Source organism: Haliaeetus albicilla, chromosome 26 (assembly GCF_947461875.1).
Source record: "Haliaeetus albicilla chromosome 26, bHalAlb1.1, whole genome shotgun sequence".
Classification (NCBI taxonomy): Eukaryota; Metazoa; Chordata; class Aves; order Accipitriformes; family Accipitridae; genus Haliaeetus; species Haliaeetus albicilla.
Genome location: NC_091508.1, coordinates 10,891,757 through 10,909,730, shown reverse-complemented (window position 1 = coordinate 10,909,730; position 17,974 = coordinate 10,891,757). Strand labels below are relative to the sequence as shown.

At 41.4% G+C, this 17,974-nt stretch overlaps 1 protein-coding gene across 29 annotated transcripts in view; it reads left to right on the top strand.

Annotated features, from left to right (window-relative positions):
* Positions 1-17,974, top strand: part of EXD3 (exonuclease 3'-5' domain containing 3) — a 297,113-nt gene that overhangs the window by 76,773 nt on the left and 202,366 nt on the right. For 28 of the 29 annotated variants that reach the window (XM_069770627.1, XM_069770649.1, XM_069770643.1 and 25 more), the window contains one exon: positions 17,313-17,377. The exons of the other annotated variant lie outside the window; for it this stretch is intronic. In XM_069770627.1, coding sequence (XP_069626728.1) covers positions 17,313-17,377 — 65 coding nt within the window. The remainder of the gene's footprint in view (positions 1-17,312; positions 17,378-17,974) is intronic. 29 annotated transcript variants of the gene reach the window in all.

Below are 17,974 nucleotides of genomic sequence, written 5' to 3'. Positions count from 1 at the left end.
TAGCAGCTCCAGGCACAGCTTGTGGCGGACATTGAGAGTTCCCATGGTCCCTGCCACCCAGAAGGGTCTGTGCCTTCACTGGGGACTGCATGCTGGGTTTCCAGAGCTGCTGATCCCAGGCTAGAACAAGTTAGAAGTAATTGTTAAAACAGATGGATCCATGCTGATGTGAAAATAAGGGAGGTCAGAATCGGAATCGGACACCTGTTCTCGCTTCCTTGGGGGTTCTACTGGGAGGCTTTGGGTAAACTGCTTCACTTGCAGTGCGTGGAGGAAGTGTAGCATCCTCGTGCCTTATAAACTGTAATATATAGCCTGACGTGCAGCTTTTTAAGGACACCAACACCTGCTCAGTGTAGAAAAGGAAAAATACAAACATAGAGGGCTGTTTCTTCGAAGTAATACATGCTGTTGGCAGGTCTTTATGACAGTGCGTCATTCAGCACTGCTGCTTGGGCGTATGTCTTGGCAGCATCATTGACTTGCAAGAAAGTGTTGAAGTGGTCACAGTTAGACCTGTAAAAGGATTGCATTTGGGAGATCATCACATCTTTGGCTGTGTGCAAGTCTGACAGAGAGATTTCAAAGATCTTTATTTCAAATGTCTTTGAGATAAAGAAAGTGGTGGTGGAGGAGGGCAACCGCTTGGAAAGGATTTTAGGTAACTGCAGCTCACAAACACATGCACAGCATGGTAAGTTGTTCAGGTAGCTTTGTGTCAAACTTGGTGATGTTTTTGCAATGCCAGGGAAGCCAATACAGAGTTCCTAATGTGTTTGCCTTGGTGCTCCCAGAGGTCCAAAGCCAGCTTCTTCTGAACCAGCTGCAAGCTATTATGGCTCATAAAGTCTGTTGCAACTCCTGGATGGTCAATGCTCTAGATAGCACAAAGAGTTGTTGAAGGTAAGTATTGCATTCAGTCACATCTCTCACACTGCGTGATCCCTTTTTGGGATGGAGCTGTTGTGACAGTGCATAGGCACTTTGATCCTTCAATCCCTAGCAACTGCATGGTGCTGTCCTTGGAGAGCTGTCTCAGTCTACCTCCTCCTACTCCCCACAGCTCACTTGTTTGAACTGTTCCTGAGTCCCCATATTTATTATTTATTATCCTTCACTTCAATATCTGACTGTACTCATTTTCTATTTTAAGACTTTTTGCATTCTCTATTACATCATTATTATTCTAACCATGTGCTCAAATAGGTCTGTAGTGGGCGATGTACTATAAAGAAAAGTATTGTTAATATCAGGTCTTTAGTGTTAGGCCCTGTGTCTAGCAGTGTACAATGACACAATTGTACTTTTGAGTGATTGGAACACTGTGGCGTATGGTCTGGTTCTTCCATGGGATATGATGACATGCAAAAGACCATAATGAGTATTATATTTGTAATTATATGTGCATTTTAAATAGGTGAAGCTATGAACGAATCAGTATGTGAAAGATTGTTGAACTTCCCTGTTTGACTTAGTTGAGCTTAGTTATCAGCTAATTCTTGGACATCCCAAGGCAAAATATTTAGCAATATTAATTTTTCTGTGAAGCTGAAGACTGAGGAGGCTTGAACTCCAGTCCTCAGTAGTTCCAAAACAAGAATGACCCCTCAGGAAAGTCAGGCTGAAACATGCTATCATTCTACTTCTTTTTTTTTTTTTTTCTTTAATTCCATGTAAACCATTCTGCTCTGAGTGGTTTATATACTCCAGCTATCTCCTAAAACACAGAGGGATGTCCCACTTCCAGCCTCTCACTTACCCATTCTGGCTTCCCTGTTGAACGTGCCATTCTTCCGGCTACCACAGCAAGGCAGCCGCTGGCAATTAACTTTCCTAGCTGTACTTCTTTTAGGTTTTTCTGAAATACCTGTCTCTAAGTTTACCGTATCCTTTCTCCCTGCTTGTGGGGAGTTCTTCTCTTTTCCTAAATGAAAAGGAATGATGTATTAAAGCAAATGTGACACTGGGTCACCTGCGGTCTGTTCAATCAGTTCCTGGTTATGTTATCAGTATGTTGCCTGTAGCTGGACGTTTCTAGGCGGGTGTATTGCCCATGCATACAGGTGACAGGAGCATGGGTGTGAAGACCAGTACCTTACCCCTGCTCCAGAACAACCCCGGGATGATGATGATGTGCTTTTTGGACATGAGCTGATTTTCAGCTTTAAACTGCAGTGTGCTGCTGGGCTGTACCAGCTCGTGTTAATTAGTGGACAGCAGTGATTGCAGCACCGTACTCTGCTGTATGGTTTGGGCCTGTTGCAAGTTCAGTTATTGATAAAGTTGTGATGAGGAGTGATAAGGTTCCCTCTGAGCCACTGAAGGACATTTAAAATGCTCCAAATTACCTGCGATGATTACTCAGGTTGAGTGAAAGGCCTAAGAAATGCCTGTGAAATGGTGCTCATTGCCACAAACCACTTTATAATCCAGCCTGGCTTCCCTGTCTAGCAGTAGGACTATTGCAGCACCCCAGTTCTCTGCAGCCCACCCCATCAGTGGTCCCTGAATTGAAAACGATTTTGGGAGGCAGCAGGATATTGGGATATTTTGGGAGGCAGCACACTAAGCCGTTTTCCTCAATTTTGATTCAGCAGTGTAACTCAGTATCTCACACTAAAAAGACTTTCCATTGGTATTCATGGCTCATATAACAGCTCCTCAACTGTTTCCTGTGGGTTCAGAGGGAAAGGTTCTTTCCATGCATAATTTAATCACATTCAGCAGTGTAGCAGTTGGATTTTTTTTTTTCCACAGAAAATCTATAACATCTTGTTAGTTAAATCTTATACTTTTAGAAATGTCAGTGAGCTTGCTTATCTTGTTCATTCAGATAAACACCTCTCAACATCCTGTTTTTCTTATGTCATACGAACAGGAAGAGAACGATTGTTTGAGATGTGCGTCAGTCATAATTGGAACCAGGCAGCCATGTTACCCTCCCCATTGCCATAGAAACCAACAAATCTCTTTAAACATGTTGGGGGTGAGCTGACAGGTATCCTTTCTTTTCTACTTAACCTCCCTATAAAGAGCTATAACTTTGCAAGTCATGTGTAGAACCTCTCAAGGATTTTTTTCTTTAATTTTATCTAAGAGGTTGCACCTATAAATTTTGCAAGTGAATAGCCATTGCCACTTTTATCTTAAGTAGCAATGATACCTTTCATTTGGCCTTGTATCTAGTACTAGAAACACTGAAGAAATCCAAGGCGAGCTGTTCAGTCAGCGGTAGTGCAGTGTGAAGTACTGGGCAAGTTTTTGCCTGAGCCTGTGTGTAATGTCTGTAACGTGTCCTAGAGAAGAATGGTTTGAGCCAGGCAGCTTATGGAAAAGCATTTGGCAATTTTGCAATCACTTAAAGGTGACTTGGAGAGCTTTGTGCATGGAGGGAGCAGATTCAGTATTTGGGACACATTTGGGAGTAATTGGAACTGTTCCTGGCACCTCAGGATGGGATTTTCAAAAGCAGCAACAGGAGCAGAGAGACGTGTGAAGAACACATTATTTGAAGATTCTTACTTTCTTTGGCAATATTGAGTATCAGTACTAGAGACAGAGTTTTAACATAATACACTGAGGTGTAATTAGCTATAGGAAGAAGAAGGAATTTTTTAGCATAGCAATTTCACCATTATTTTCTTCAACATAAAAATTAGCAGTAGCAATTGCATTCTGCCTGTGGAGAGCTTGATTCAGCCTGGACAAATGGGTCTTCTCCACTTTGTTTATCTGAGTCTTTTAATTAAATTATATATAACCTGAAGGGAAGCTGAAAAGCTACATTACAAGCCATATTTTTGATTAGAAGAAAGCTATGATGTTTTCTCAAATTAGCATGTAAAGCAAATAATTTTGGTTTGGTATACTGCCCAACAAAAGCATGGATCATGGATGCCCACATCTGCCTTTTCTGCACCGCTGTTACTGGTAGCCTGTCTCCCCACACAGGCAGAGGAGGAGGGAGGAGAAAAGGAGGAATGCACGGAGCTGGTAACAGTGTTGGAGACATCATCTCTTGAAAACACAGCCCGAGGGACAGAAAATAAGCCAGCTGTGACCGGGACCTGCTGGCCTGGAGGGGGTGATCATTGGTTGCCCACTGTTACCTGCGCCTTGGAGGAATGGCTGAGGAAAGAGCAGCAGAGGGAAAAGTGAATTTTGCAGCAGCAGGCTTCAGGTAGGCAGGCAGGCAGTGACTGCCAGGACACAGTGCTGCGTGATGCAGGGCACCATCATTCAGCATGTGAGACTAAGAGGTGAAGTACTGCTGGTGGGTTAGTTAGCTTGTCTTCCTTTTATCCTCACCTGGTGCTCAGACTGAAGATGTGGAAGTAAACAGAAAAAAAGAAGCATTTGTTTGTAATTCCTACACATTTACATTTACAAAAAATCTGAAGAGGCATTCGTTACAGTTTTCTGTATCTTTCCTCTCAGCAGATCTGTTAAGGCTAAAAATACCCATGCATTGGGGGAGATAACACTAATATCTGCTGCAGACTTAGGCTTTTGTTTTTTTAACTAGCGGGAGAGATTCGTACAAGTTTTAACATGTATTGGGTAGCGCATATGAAGAGGAACTCTCACACAGATACTGGAAAGCTGTGAATTTCAAAGTAAATACTTAATAAAAGCAATAAGTGGCAAAATGTAATGTGTTCTTATATTTCTTAGCCTTGTTCCAATAGTTGTGTCTCCCTCTGATTCTGCCTTTGTCAAGCATTGGACAATAAAAGCTGTGGGCTTTTTCCTTGCTGGAAATGTTAGTTTCAGCTGTAATTGCAGGATTAGAAAGCTCACATGAATCCTAACTTAGGTGAAACTCTCCTTAATTTAGGCAGAAATTAAGCATTAATTAAAAACTGGCTTAAAAGAGTTAGGGTGTGGACCCAAGCCAAGCAAAATTCTTCCTTAGTTGATGCATATGGAAATTTTTGTGTCAGCTTTATTGGTTGAGAATTTCATCCATGGAGCTGTTCCTTCAAGGAGATATTTAGGTTTAAAGCTTTGGCTGAAATACACTGGTGTCACTTGGTTGGGATAGGTTAAAATACATGGACTTCTTCAGCTGAAGGTCTGAGCGTTTGTGTTGCGGTACTGAAAGTGGACCAAATGTTTATAGCTGTGCATTTTAACATGTGCTTAAACACATTCTAAATACTTTGCTAACATCAGGAACTCTCAACATGTGAAAGTTTCTATTTCAACTTCTATTTTTAAAAACAATTTAATTCTCATTTGGATACTTACAGAACAAAGTTTCCTTGAACCTGATTACCTATCTTTAGTGATCTGAATGGTCTCACCTAATAGAAAAACAACAACAAAGTGCATTTCTATTTTACTGAAAGGGTTATTTTAATATGCTTCTGAAATGCTGGCAGAAAAGCTGAAGTGTTCTTCAGGCTCAAGCTGTGTTTCTCACATCTAACCTGCAGATTTCTTTGGGTGATGGGGTTATCCAGCCACAGATGAAAACAAATTAAGTGTCTGATATTAAATACCTGAATCAGCTGTACCAGTTATGGAACTGTGTGTATAACAGAAATAGAAATCCTTAGGAGCTAGTAGAAGCAGGATGCCCTTGGTGCCTTTCACCTTGCAGGTAGGGATGAAGCTGCAGCACTTCTGATTCTGTAAAGGGCCCAGTTGCCTGGTCTGTACCAGTGGAGGTCAGCAATGTGACCATGCACATCGGCCTCAGAAAAGGAGAGGTTCTGGCCCCCATTCAGCATCTGCTGATACTTCTGAAGTACACAGAAGTGAGGAACTGGCAGAAGAAAATGTGGGAATGGCATTTAAACAAGATGGCATTCAAAACATGTACTATGGCTTTTTAGTATTAACAGTTGGGGTTTTTTTTTTCATAGAAGACTACTTAGGAGGGACAGTTAAAGGTTCTTAGGTTTAGAACTTGGGGATTTCCAGAGATGTCTGGAGGGGAAAAAAAAATAATATCTTTTTAGCTTTATGGTAGTACTCTGCATCTGATGCTTCTTTCCCAAACTGCAGTTCAGCCCACTAGACCTGCTGCTGCTGCTGTTCCTGACAGTCTCAGTGCTAAGTAACCATAAAATAAGGACATATGTAAGAAGTTCCCCCTTTTATCCTGGACAATATTAGTTTTCTTCACCTTTGCAGGATTGAAAAGCTTGAAAGAAGAAATAGTTTTCTGGAGTGCTGTTTTCAATGTTGGTTTTAGACTCCTGAATTCCCATTTCCATTAAAAGTGCCATTAACTTAGTATAGGAACATTGACTGGTACTGTGGCTATGACAGATCCCTTCTGTTCCTGGGCTTGCAGAGGTGTGGTAAGACAGCCCCACTGCTCAGCAGTGGGATGTGAGAAATGGCTCATTCCACAGCAGTGAATGTTGTCGGTGCTTCTGGGAGCATGGTGACTCACTCTTTACCCTTCCTTCCTCAACACTGAGATGTTTTATGGGAACAAAAACCATTTCTCTTTATCACTGAAATAATGCATGGGGCTGTTGGCTAAAGTAAGTAAAAATAGCTTGGCTGAATTTTTGGAGGAAAATAAATATTGTATGATGAAACTGTGGGTTTTGCTTAAATAACAAGACTACAAGCCATAGTTTCGGCTGGACGGGGATCCACCGAGCTCAGTGTCTTCAGTCGCCTCTCTGGCTGTGCCTGGCAGTGAAGGTGTAGGGAGAGGGTGTGAAAAATCAGAAGGGAATGAGGGAATGCACTGCTGTCCTCCCTTCTGGTGTGTGCCCTGACTCCCATCAGTCTGCAACTCCGAGTCCTCCTGTGCCAGAGATTGTATTGTCATCTTGGTGCTTAACAACCCTTGATATTGAGGTTATAGCCCATCTAACAGATGAGGAAGCCATTAGAAGTGTTGCCAATTACTTGCAAAAGGTTTATGATTGTTACATTTTTTTAGGCTTTTATTAATTTGGATTTCATTACCTGCCTAGAAGGCAACTTGTTAGTGTTATTTTTAGAATTGTCACTTATGTAAAAATAGGTGCACTTCTTCTTGTCAAGCCAGGGTGTATTGAAAGCATCCAAAAATGATTTCTGTTTGCTTGAGGTGGTGACCCACATGCGTGTTCAGAGCAGCGGTGTGAGATGCTCTCCTTTGCCACTGTGCAAGGGGAAGGGATGTTTCTGCTCCTTGAGAGTGGGTCATCTCAGGCACTGTGTGAGGATGTTCCCAAAGCTGTGTAACTTGATTAGGTTTCATTTTTATTTCTTTATTTGGCACCAGATCTGAAAGGCATCTTCTGCTCACACGCCGCCTGCAATGCCTAGATGTTGTTGTTGCTCAGGTGTCTGTAGGCACTGAGTGGGAGAGGAATGTGAGTGGCCCTTGGGGCCGATGTGGGGTGAGGGAGAGGAAGGTCCTGGTGTGGAGTGCCGAGGGTGGAGGTGCACTGAGCCTGCCTGCCTTACACTCTGGTGTCTGGTAAGCAACTCTCCTTTCTCTTCATTGACAAAAAGCACTAAGAAAATAAGAGGAAAATGTTATTGGCTGTTCTGCTCAGACAAGCAAGCCTTTTCTTTTAATGAGAGTGCATTTTGTTTGATCTGTGTTTTTTGGGGGGGAAATGATGAATTTCAGCCATTATGAAAACAAAAGCCATGGTTATTTGTAAGGATTGTTTTACAAGAAGCATATGTGTGCTTTATTATTCTTTTGCTTGAAGTGTGGGGATTGTTTTCAGTTGGGAGGTTGCATTAGAAGAATGTGAACTTCTGACTCACTGAGAAATAGAACATGTATTAGCGAAATTGTGAGGTTTCCTATTATGTTCTCATAACTTGAATTTCTCAGAATGGAAGGGATCTCTTTTGCCCTTAGTTAAAGAATGACTTTTACTGCCATTGAGAAAGACTGGATTCTTTTTCTAGAAAAACTTGTATTCCTTTCAATACACTTTACCCACTATTCTTCATTTCCCTTTCTCCTCTCCAGCATGGCAGTTTCTCTTTCTCAGTGTTCTGCCTGTGCAGCTCGTTCTCCAGCCGTATTTCTGTTTGATCTCTAAATTTTGACTTTTCAGTAATGATGTAGTTGGCACTACAGACCGAGGTATGGCTTAACATAGTGATCCCAGGAAGGGGTGGGCTCAGTTAATGGCATCTGAGGAATTCCAGCTTTTCTCTAGAAGAATCAAATGAGAAACATGAAATCAACATTGAATGCTTTATGATAAGCTTTTGCAAGGATATTAGAGAAAATAAATTAGTAGAGCTAACCCTTTGGTATAGTATTGCATGCAGTCACATTAATACAGTAGATCAAAACCAGAGACTACACTTCAGGAATTGCTGGCCTCTACCTTGCCATTCTGTGTGCAAGCTACATAATTGAATTAGATGTTTCTATTAAATCAGGTCTGTCTGAAAGATGGCGAAGAACCATGAGAAGATAATCTTCTAGATACTGACCTCCCCCCTACAGTGAAGCAAAATATTTCTTGCTGAGTGAAACAACTGTCTCATTTGAATTGAAAGGAAGCTTTCCCCTCTGCTTTTGATACAGGGAAAAAACTGGGGTAGGGGGCATTGTTTCGAGTTGACCTGACTTTTCTCTCTGGCCTATGAACCAAAACATAAACTGGTTCTGCAGTTCCAAGTATTGTCTGGACCACCTCATGGCATGGAATTAGGTGATGTGAACACCTTTATTTCAGTAGCGATTCCAGCTGTGGGGAAGCTGTCTCTTCATCTGCTGTAGAGACTGCAGGGGAAACCCAGCCATGGCCTACAGACCTCCTCTCGTCTGGCAAGCAGGAGTAGATGACTATCATGTAAGGGCATTATGGGGCTGGAAGAAATGTATCGGAGCAGTCACAGCTGGTCAACAGATGGAGAAATAAGGAACCATTCATGTTAAATGAGGATTCTGGCTACTGAAAATGAGCTGATGTTCATAATCAGGTGATTACAAGTGAGGAACTTACTGGGTTTGGAGATGGTTTTTTTCTTTTTTTTTCCCCTTCTGTCTGGTGCAGATACTTCCACTGGCTGTGTTAGTGTAGAAGGTGAATCCAAATTGTGAATAAAGAACTGGAGGAACAAGTAATAAATGCTTTTCTTTGGTGAACCTAGACTCACAGACCTCCCAAAAGGCTAAATCTTTAATGTTAAAATTATAGGGGAGGTGTGTGGTGTATGGAGTTTTTAAGACTGTGGTAGCTGCATGTGGTTACTTCCCTTCTGAGATCTGAAGCATTCTGTGTGGTGGAGTTCAAAGCTCTGTCGATTAGAAAGCTGTAGCTAAAATTGGAAACTGAGCGCCAAAGGCTGGAGTGAGCCAGACATACCTTATAAAGAAGGACCCTCTCCATCTTGTTACTTCATTTCCTTGTCGTTTGAATTCAGCTAAACCCACATAGTTATACATTTTAAAAGCATATTTGTCTTTTGTGGGAGATGGAGTTGAGGAATTGGTAGCGGGAATGGTGAGTGAGTTTTGGAGCCCTGGAAATTGTGCTAAAGCAGAGCAATTTATTGCTTCTGAAATGAAAGTTTCGTGACATCTGATCCTCTTGTAAATTTTGCACTGGAGGATTCAGTGGTGGGATGTAATTAACATTTAAATTGATCAGGCTCTTACATGGCAGCATTCCTCTGCCTGTCTGCAGACACTGCTACCTGAGACATTTCCCTGTGAGCGAATAGTTCTGGGGTGCTTTTATTCTTAGTGGGAGTCTCATCACTGCAGTCTGTGGAGATTGGAATGAATCACTGAGTGGTTACTCCTTAGTCATAGTGTTCTTGGAAGTGAACTGCTATCATTCCTGGAAATATCTGTTTTTCCTAAGACACAGACTCTACCATGAGAAAGTATTAAAGAGCCTTTGACCCCCTTGCTGCAGGTGCATCTGAAATAGGAGTGGGAAATCCTCCCCATCCCCAAGATGGTGCTAGTTCACATTTAAAAGTAACACGCAGGGGTGGAGAAGGATGTGTTGGAAGTTCATCCCGGTCATGGTGTTACTGGAATGTGAGGGATATTCTGGAAAAAATCAATCTCCCCTAAGACAACTGTAGACAATTTAATTGGTGATGACAAGGTATCCAAGAGCCATAGACTCCCTTGGTTCATATGAACTTGCAGATCTGATCAGAAGATGACGTGGATGCTCATTAGATAATTGATGCGCAGTGCGCACTACCTGCACAGGTCCACACTCACTTCCCCATCCCTAAGAGCACATTTGTTGGGTGCTAACTTGGGGAGAAGTACTGTGGGCACCGGGCCCCAGGTGCTCCAGCAGCATCCACAGACACTCACTCACATGTGCTGAGTGTGGGGAGGCATCCAGACCACACTGAAGCAACATGTGTTTTGGGGCATAGAGGTGTGAGGGGAATGCAGTGCAAACACAGCGGTTGCCAAAGGGTTGCTAAAGCCCTTGCTTTGGTACTGGTGGTCTTACCATGGTTTCTTGGTAGTTTGGAGTGCTGCCTTCTTGGCTGCTTGCTAAGTTGTTTGTTTTTTGATTCTTTATGGGGAAAACTACATTTTTATATACCTCTTCTCTCCACTCCCAGTTATAACTTACTTGATACAGTGCCATGTCTATTAAGCAAAACCATTTGTGACTTTTATATTCAGAAAGTGAATTGAATGAGAAAAGGGAAAAACTGACCTTTGGTTTGCCGAAAACGGTGGCTGTCTCAGCGGTACTCCTGTGTCAGCATGGATGCAAAACAAGCAGAGGTTGCGTTTCATTGCAGGTGAAGTAGGAAATATGATCCTTGGCACTGTTTGCAAAAATACAGGCAAATTACTGCAATGCCATTAAATGTCATTTAGAACACGTGTTCTCAATAAGAAATGGAGAATGGATTGGTACAAGGGGGATGGAGCAGCAATACCGACAAGCTCACTTCTCAGGATATTGCAGCTGTCAAGTTCTGACCAGTGAAAAAAACCCACGTCCCACCTCTGTCTTTTGCAGCTTCTGATGTACTAATTACCCTTCGCTCTTCCCTCCCTCTGAAACCAAGGAAGAAAGTTACATTATCCTTGCTGCTAGGTCATGTTTTAACTGGATGCCCCTATGATGGAAACACAACAGTTACTCCAAAAGATACGGTAATAAGCAAGGCAGCGGGTGGTCTCTCGTCATCTGAATTTCTAACTCTTTTCAAAGAGATTTCCCCATCTCAATACTAGGTTTGTTGGAGGCCTCAGGCTTAACAGAGGGTTAAGCATCTCTTGAAGGTGAGTCTTCAGTACGAGACAGGGATGATGTGGCAGGACCAAATACTGTTGCGATAACATAATCCTAACTGTTTAAAAAAAAAAAAAAAAGTGATTAATCTATATGATATCATGGTTATGTAGTATGTTAGATATCTCTCCCCAGACCCTGGAATAAATCCAAGTAAGAACAAATTACTGAAAAAGCCTCCTATAAAGCAAAAGGAGAATGGCACTGCCATGCCCCACTGGCTAATACCCACATATTCATTTATACATGCTTTTTCTGAAGTCTTTCTACTAATTTTAAAATAATATAGCATTTCATCTTTTGTTTATTGTATCTACTTCCTCTTTTTTTTTTTTTAAATTACAACCCAGAATTTTACAATGTATATTGTATAATACCTTTATATTCTAAAATTGGTTTTGTGTCTTTTATAAATGTGATTTCACGTTGTTAGGAGAAATTCCATATGGAATCATTTTCTCAAGCTCAAAAATACTTAAACAAGATTGGAAGGTTTATTTATGTTACGTGTGCTCATTAAAAGTAGGCACAGCAAGAAAACCTAGAAGGTGTAAAAATCTGTGAGTTTCTATGGAGGACTTTCGTATCTTTTTAATTAAATCAGCTTGTTCTTAGAGATTCAAAAATTGTCGCTAGAAAATGTATCCATTCATTTTTTGCATCATCAAAGTGATATTATTTCTGTTCCCTATCAGCCTTTTCTTCTACAAAACTAGCACACACTGGGTGTGAACTATAATTTTCTGAAAAAAATTGAGACAAAGTAGGTTTTGATAAGAAACTCTGATTAATTTTTTATTCACATAGCATACTATTTGTTGGTTTTCAGATGTAATTTAAATTACATGTCATTAGGTGTACCCGTCATACTTCTGAAACAGGAGTTGGCTGAATAACTCTGCTCCCCCACCCATCCCCAGTTTATGCATTGCCTATACATTTATATATTAGTTTTTAAGTGCAAATGGGCTAGCAGCACTTATGGTGACATTGAAATATCTAGAACCTTTCTTTTCCTTTCAGAAAAATATCTCAAAGGCTTGTTGAGATGAACAGGAGTTTTCACAGATGACAGATTTCAGGGATTTATTGGGGCAGAAGGCACACAAAACAATAGATAATAGTAAAAATTCACTGATTATTTACTGGGTGGGTTGGATTTGTTATATATTCCGTTAAACATTTATTAAAATCCTGTTAGTTTGCAAGGCAGAGGTATAAGCTGTCTGCCTAAAGAGGACTTAGCCATTAGCATTTTGTTCTTGACCTTTTCTGTCCATGAATTTCAGCTGTAATTGACTGTTTGGTGGATGCGATCCTGCATTTCAGTGACATTAGCCTCCCTTTGGGGGGTTCCTTTTTTTCTTGCATTCTGTATCTTTTAATTAGTTGACTGTAATTCTTCCAGGTTTTGGGCTGTGGGGTGTTTAATGGCTTTTGACACGAAGAGAAAGTGTTGAGAGATTATTTTCATTGGTAAATTCCTTCTCTGAGGTTGTATGTCTCACTTTCCCCATGCGAGACACACAAGGAACCTCAGTCAGAAAGTGGGTTTCTCTTGCTGGGGTGTTTCAGCAGAACCAGTGAATAATGCAGCAGAATTTTGCAAGGATGCAACAGCAAAACCACTACTTTACCTCACCAGCCTGCGGGCACCGCTTTTGTTGTGATCACAGCAGGTTTTGAGTGATGTATGCACAAAGGAAAAGGATAGAATGAACAGAAAGTAGTTTATGGCTTTCCTCAAAGGCACTTTTCTAACTAAAAAATATAAGCCTTGTGGTTTATATGGTTTTGAAATGTAACCACAGATATTGAGAACTGGAAAACATTTGATTTACCATCTCCTCCAATTTTGGTACCAGATTCAGGGCAGAGGAAATTTATTTTCAGAATGAAAAATGTTGAAAGGAAATACACTAATGTCAGAATTTTTACAACAGGAACATACTATTTGGAGAAACTATTAGATGAAGAAATTGAGGTCATTTGTGTCTTGATGGAGTGGATGCAGATGTGTCTTTTTGAGATCTCCACTGAAGTGCTATAACCTTGTTTTGGTGAAGCCTTGCCAGATATTTTATTGTCTGCAACCCCCTTTTTTTGGAGCTGTAAAGGATCAGTGTCAGACTGAGCACTTTTTCTTTGAGCTTGATCTAGGAACTGAATGGGATCAGCTGCCTGGGGCACGTCTCGGCCTCTCCACCATGGTAGACCTGGCCATCCTTGGCTGCTCATAGCTGGGAACAGAGAGCTGATGCTCTCCTTCTTGCCATGCTGCTTTTTAATGCTGTTTTAGATGGCCTTATTCTTGTTTTGTTTGTTTTGCTCATTGAATGACCCTTGCTAATAGCTGGATATCTCTCAGTATGTAGGAGTCTCTGCAGAATTTAACTTTTTGTGAGAAGTGTAGATTTTTGGGTGTTCTTAGTGTGACATATGAAGGCGTTTTTCTGGCCTCTGGGACCCATCCTTGCTTTTGCAGGCACTGTTCTGTTACTGTTTTAATACGTGTATCTTAGTAATTGCTGCTTCTTGCTCCTACTGCAGGGGCTGGAGGTCACTCCCAAATTTTCTTGTTCTTGTCATCTGAGTTGAGCCCAGATGCACTTATGGTTCAGTTATGACCATTTGATTTTCAGTTGCTTTACTTTGTTCTTCCTTCCCTTGTATTTCTTCTTGTCGTGGTTTAACCCCAGCCAGCAACTAAGCACCACGCAGCCACTCACTCACTCCCCCCCATCCAGTGGGATGGGGGAGAAAATCAGGAAAAGAAGTAAAACTCCTGGGTTGAGATAAGAACGATTTAATAGAACAGAAAAGAAGAAACTAATAATGATAATGATAACACTAATAAAATGACAACAGTAGTAATAAAAGGATTGGAATGTACAAATGATGCGCAGGGCAATTGCTCACCACCCGCCGACCGACACCCAGCCAGTCCCCGAGCCGCGATTCCCTGCCCCCCCCTTCCCAGTTCCTAAACTAGATGGGACGGCACATGGTATGGAATACACTGTTGGCCAGTTTGGGTCAGGTGCCCTGGCTGGGCATGAGAAGCTGAAAAATCTTTGACTCTAGTCTAAACACTACTGAGCAACAACTGAAAACATCAGTGTTATCAACATTCTTCACATACTGAACTCAAAACATAGCACCGTACCAGCTACTAGGAAGACAGTTAACTCTATTCCAGCTGAAACCAGGACACTTCTTCTCTCCCTTTTGTGTTGAGCAATTGTCTGCTCTCCAGATTTATTCTGGAACGCTTATGAAACTTGTAAGGTCCTGTCCTTTTTCCTCGGATATCCTGGCATTAGTTTCCTGCTGTTTCTCTGGTTCCTTCTTGGATGTGGATAAGCAGGAACCTATCTGGTATTCCAATAGGAACATAACAGTACTGTTACTACTATATTATCCATGCCAAAGACAGTTATTTTTCACTCTTCAGGGGTGCCAGGAGAACCATGAGGGAGCTAGTCCCCCAAAGAGGTCCTGCAGGAGAAAGAAAAGAGGAATTGTTCATTTATTTCAGGAGCCAAAATGATGTGGACCTTCACATTTACATCTTCTGTCCTAGCTGGAGGGTGGCTAGATACAACAGCACAGGATCCAACGTGAACTGCAGCATCTGTCCGCTCTGGTGGGACTAGGCAAAAGCATAATGTTGCTTTGTTGTCTTGTTTATGTTTGGCTTTAGGAGAGACTGCTTGTCGGTTATCTTGTCATGTTTAGCCTCTCATTGCCTTTCATCCTTAGATACTTACAGGGCTTTACCAGGTGAGGAAGGAGACAGCACTGTTCTGACACCAGCGTACTGTGGTTAATATTTCAGTGTTTCCTCTCCTTGTTCAATCCCCATTCTGGAGAATTGAGTGGGAATTGCCTCTTCATTATGCACAGACTGAATGGAGAGCAAACCCTTTTGGTCAGGTCATGCCAGGAGGTGGGTGGTTGCCCTTCCCATGGTTGACCTTCTCCCGTCCCAGCGGTTCGGCACTGGCTTTCACCGCAGCCTGGCTGGCCTGGCTGCCCGACAGCAGGGCTCGTCGTGGAAGTAACTACATTGTGGGTGCATTCACTTCCAGGGTTTGGGGAGGGGGGAGGTTGTTTCCTACTTAGCCATGCTTGCAGAGTGGCATGCTGGCAATGTGCTGAGTCGTTTGAAATTGACTGGAGAGATGGTTTTCATGTGTCTATGTATTGAAAAAATGGTGAGATCAGATTTCAGTTACAGGGAGGTAAGGTAGGAAAAAGTCATGTAAGAAAAGGGCTTGTTTTGTTAATTGAGGTTTAGAAAGCTTTTTAACAAGTGGAATTATTGGCTGTATCTGAAGTGAAACACTGCTTTCCTAACTGCTCTCATTTCCTGTATCATTCCGGCTTGTTCACTGCATTAATTACAGTTCAGATTTACAGTGTATTTAGTTACACACTGGGTTGCATTCTAATTTCTTTTCCTCTGTGTGTATAAATTTATTTGGGAGTCAAGCCAAGAGGAGAGTGTGTGTGTATGCGTGCACACACACATGGACTGAATTTGACTGTTAGTTGCTAATTTTGTGGGGAGTAGGGATCTGGATTTTCTTCTGTTTTGTTGTAAAAAGAGACTTTTCTTTTTCCAAAGGAGCAGCAGTAGCTGAGAACAGCTAGTGTTTGGAGATTTAAGATTTCAGAACAGCCAGAGATGAGAGAAAATATTATCTTATGAATTGTAAATGTGGCGTTTTTAATTTGGCTGGTGTTTCCCAGAGGTTAGTGAATAATGGGAATAATATCATTCTCTTGGCTCGACCACTAATCAGCTTGCTACTTAAAATATTTTATAAATGCAGTGCTTCAGAGTTTAGTTGGATGAGGTAGAGCTTTTCACAGTTGAAGTAGAATTTTGTGACCTGAAATATGAAGTGAGATGGGATACTAAGCAAGAAATCTAGCGTTTGGAAATGAGCTATTTATGAACTTTGGAATGCAGAAGGTGATTGAAAGGATGTTTCCTTTTCAGTTTAACATTTTTCTTTTGGCTTTATGAAAACATAAGAGGAGGTGAACTAAATATACAAGGAGTGTTTTTGGAGAACTAATTCAGATTTTTAAATTCATTCTTCACATTTAAACTGTTGATGCAGTAGAATAGTTTCATTCAGAATATTCTGAGTCATGGTTTTGTAAGTAAATAATTGCTAATCAAATAGAACCATATATCAAAAATGTTACTGCTTTTAAAATCAAATATTCCTAAACATTTGGTTCAGCAATACTGGGTATGGTGAATAATATTGGTATGATGAATGATAATAGACACAAAATAACAACTGAATGCAAGTTCTCAAATAACTAGGTGAAAAGTAAAAGAGAAACATTCCAAATAACCTTCTTTTGAAATGATTGATCACTTTTCGTTTTAGCCTTGATCACTTTTTGTTTTAGCCTTGCCACTAATCACAGCAGCATTTCATCTTTCCTCTTCCTCAAACACCATCTTGAGAAGTCAAGTCAGAGCCCACCCTGCTTCCAACCCTGCGTGGCTTGCCCTGCGCTTGGCAAGCAAATAGAGGCTGATCTTCCCATAAATTCACCTGCTCGCATCTTCCATCCACAGGTTGCAATGAGGTTAACACTTAAGAGCCATTTCATTAAAATTGAGTGTGTTGATAATCCTTTCCAGCTTGTGCAAGATGCTTACTCTTCTAGGACCATTTTGTTTTAATATTAAAAAGGGGGAGCGGTGAGGAGGGGACTGGTGGGGATGTATTTGATGCGTAGGAGCAGCATGATTTAGTTGTAAATGCACAAATACAGCTTTTCAGTATTTCAGCCCATGTGGGTGTTTAGTTAAAGCCATGCATGGATGATGTCTGTTATTTTGTGAGGATTTCAGAGTGAGGGATTTTCACACTTTAATCCTGACTGACAGTTGGAAGGTTGGTGGTTTCAAACACAGTGGCATGGACTAGCTGAGTTCTCTTCCGTGAAACAATGCACCAGTGTGTCTAGGCTGCCTGTACAGAGCCAATAAATCTGTTTTGTTTTGTTTTTCTCCCCCTTTTCTTTCTCTCCCTCTCTTTCTCTCTCTTCCCCCTCCTCCAGGCCAGGACCCACTCCTATTGCTGAAAACCCTTCAGCTTCTCTGGACAAAGAAAGAGATGAAGAAGGTAAGGCTGAGCCTCCCCTCCACGCTGCAGTTAATAACTGCATGCAGAGCATGTCCAGATGCAGAATGCTTAGGTCAGACCTGCAAGTCTTCATGATTGCTTTCAGTTCCAGCACACAGGGGAAGAGCCTATGCATTTGCAGCAAGAAGTGAAAAGAAAAGGTAGCTCTATGTGATGTGAAGCAGCTCAGGGGCTCATATAAAAGAGCTGAAGTTTACAGGGCTGAGTTACAGAGCGAAAAAATCAAAGTTGCTTTTGTTTTCTTCTAAACATTCTTTTTGTCCATTAAATGGAGGATAATTGGGTGAGGGGGAAGAATATTTCTAGTAGCTGAAAAATATGAGGGTTGAAGTCAGTAGAAGAGTGCTCTTTGCCAAGTGGAATGATATCAAAGCCTTCATATTCAAAGTATTTTTACTATTTTTTCTGATTTGGTTTGGTTTTGCCTTTTAGAGTGGTGAATGCAATTTACACTGCCTGTCTAAAATTAGTGCTGTATTTTTATACAGCACCCTATGGGCCCTACGTGGAGATTTCTCATAGGGAGTAAAATATGCTTCATCTAAATTTGGGAGCTTGAAAACTAACAAAAACACT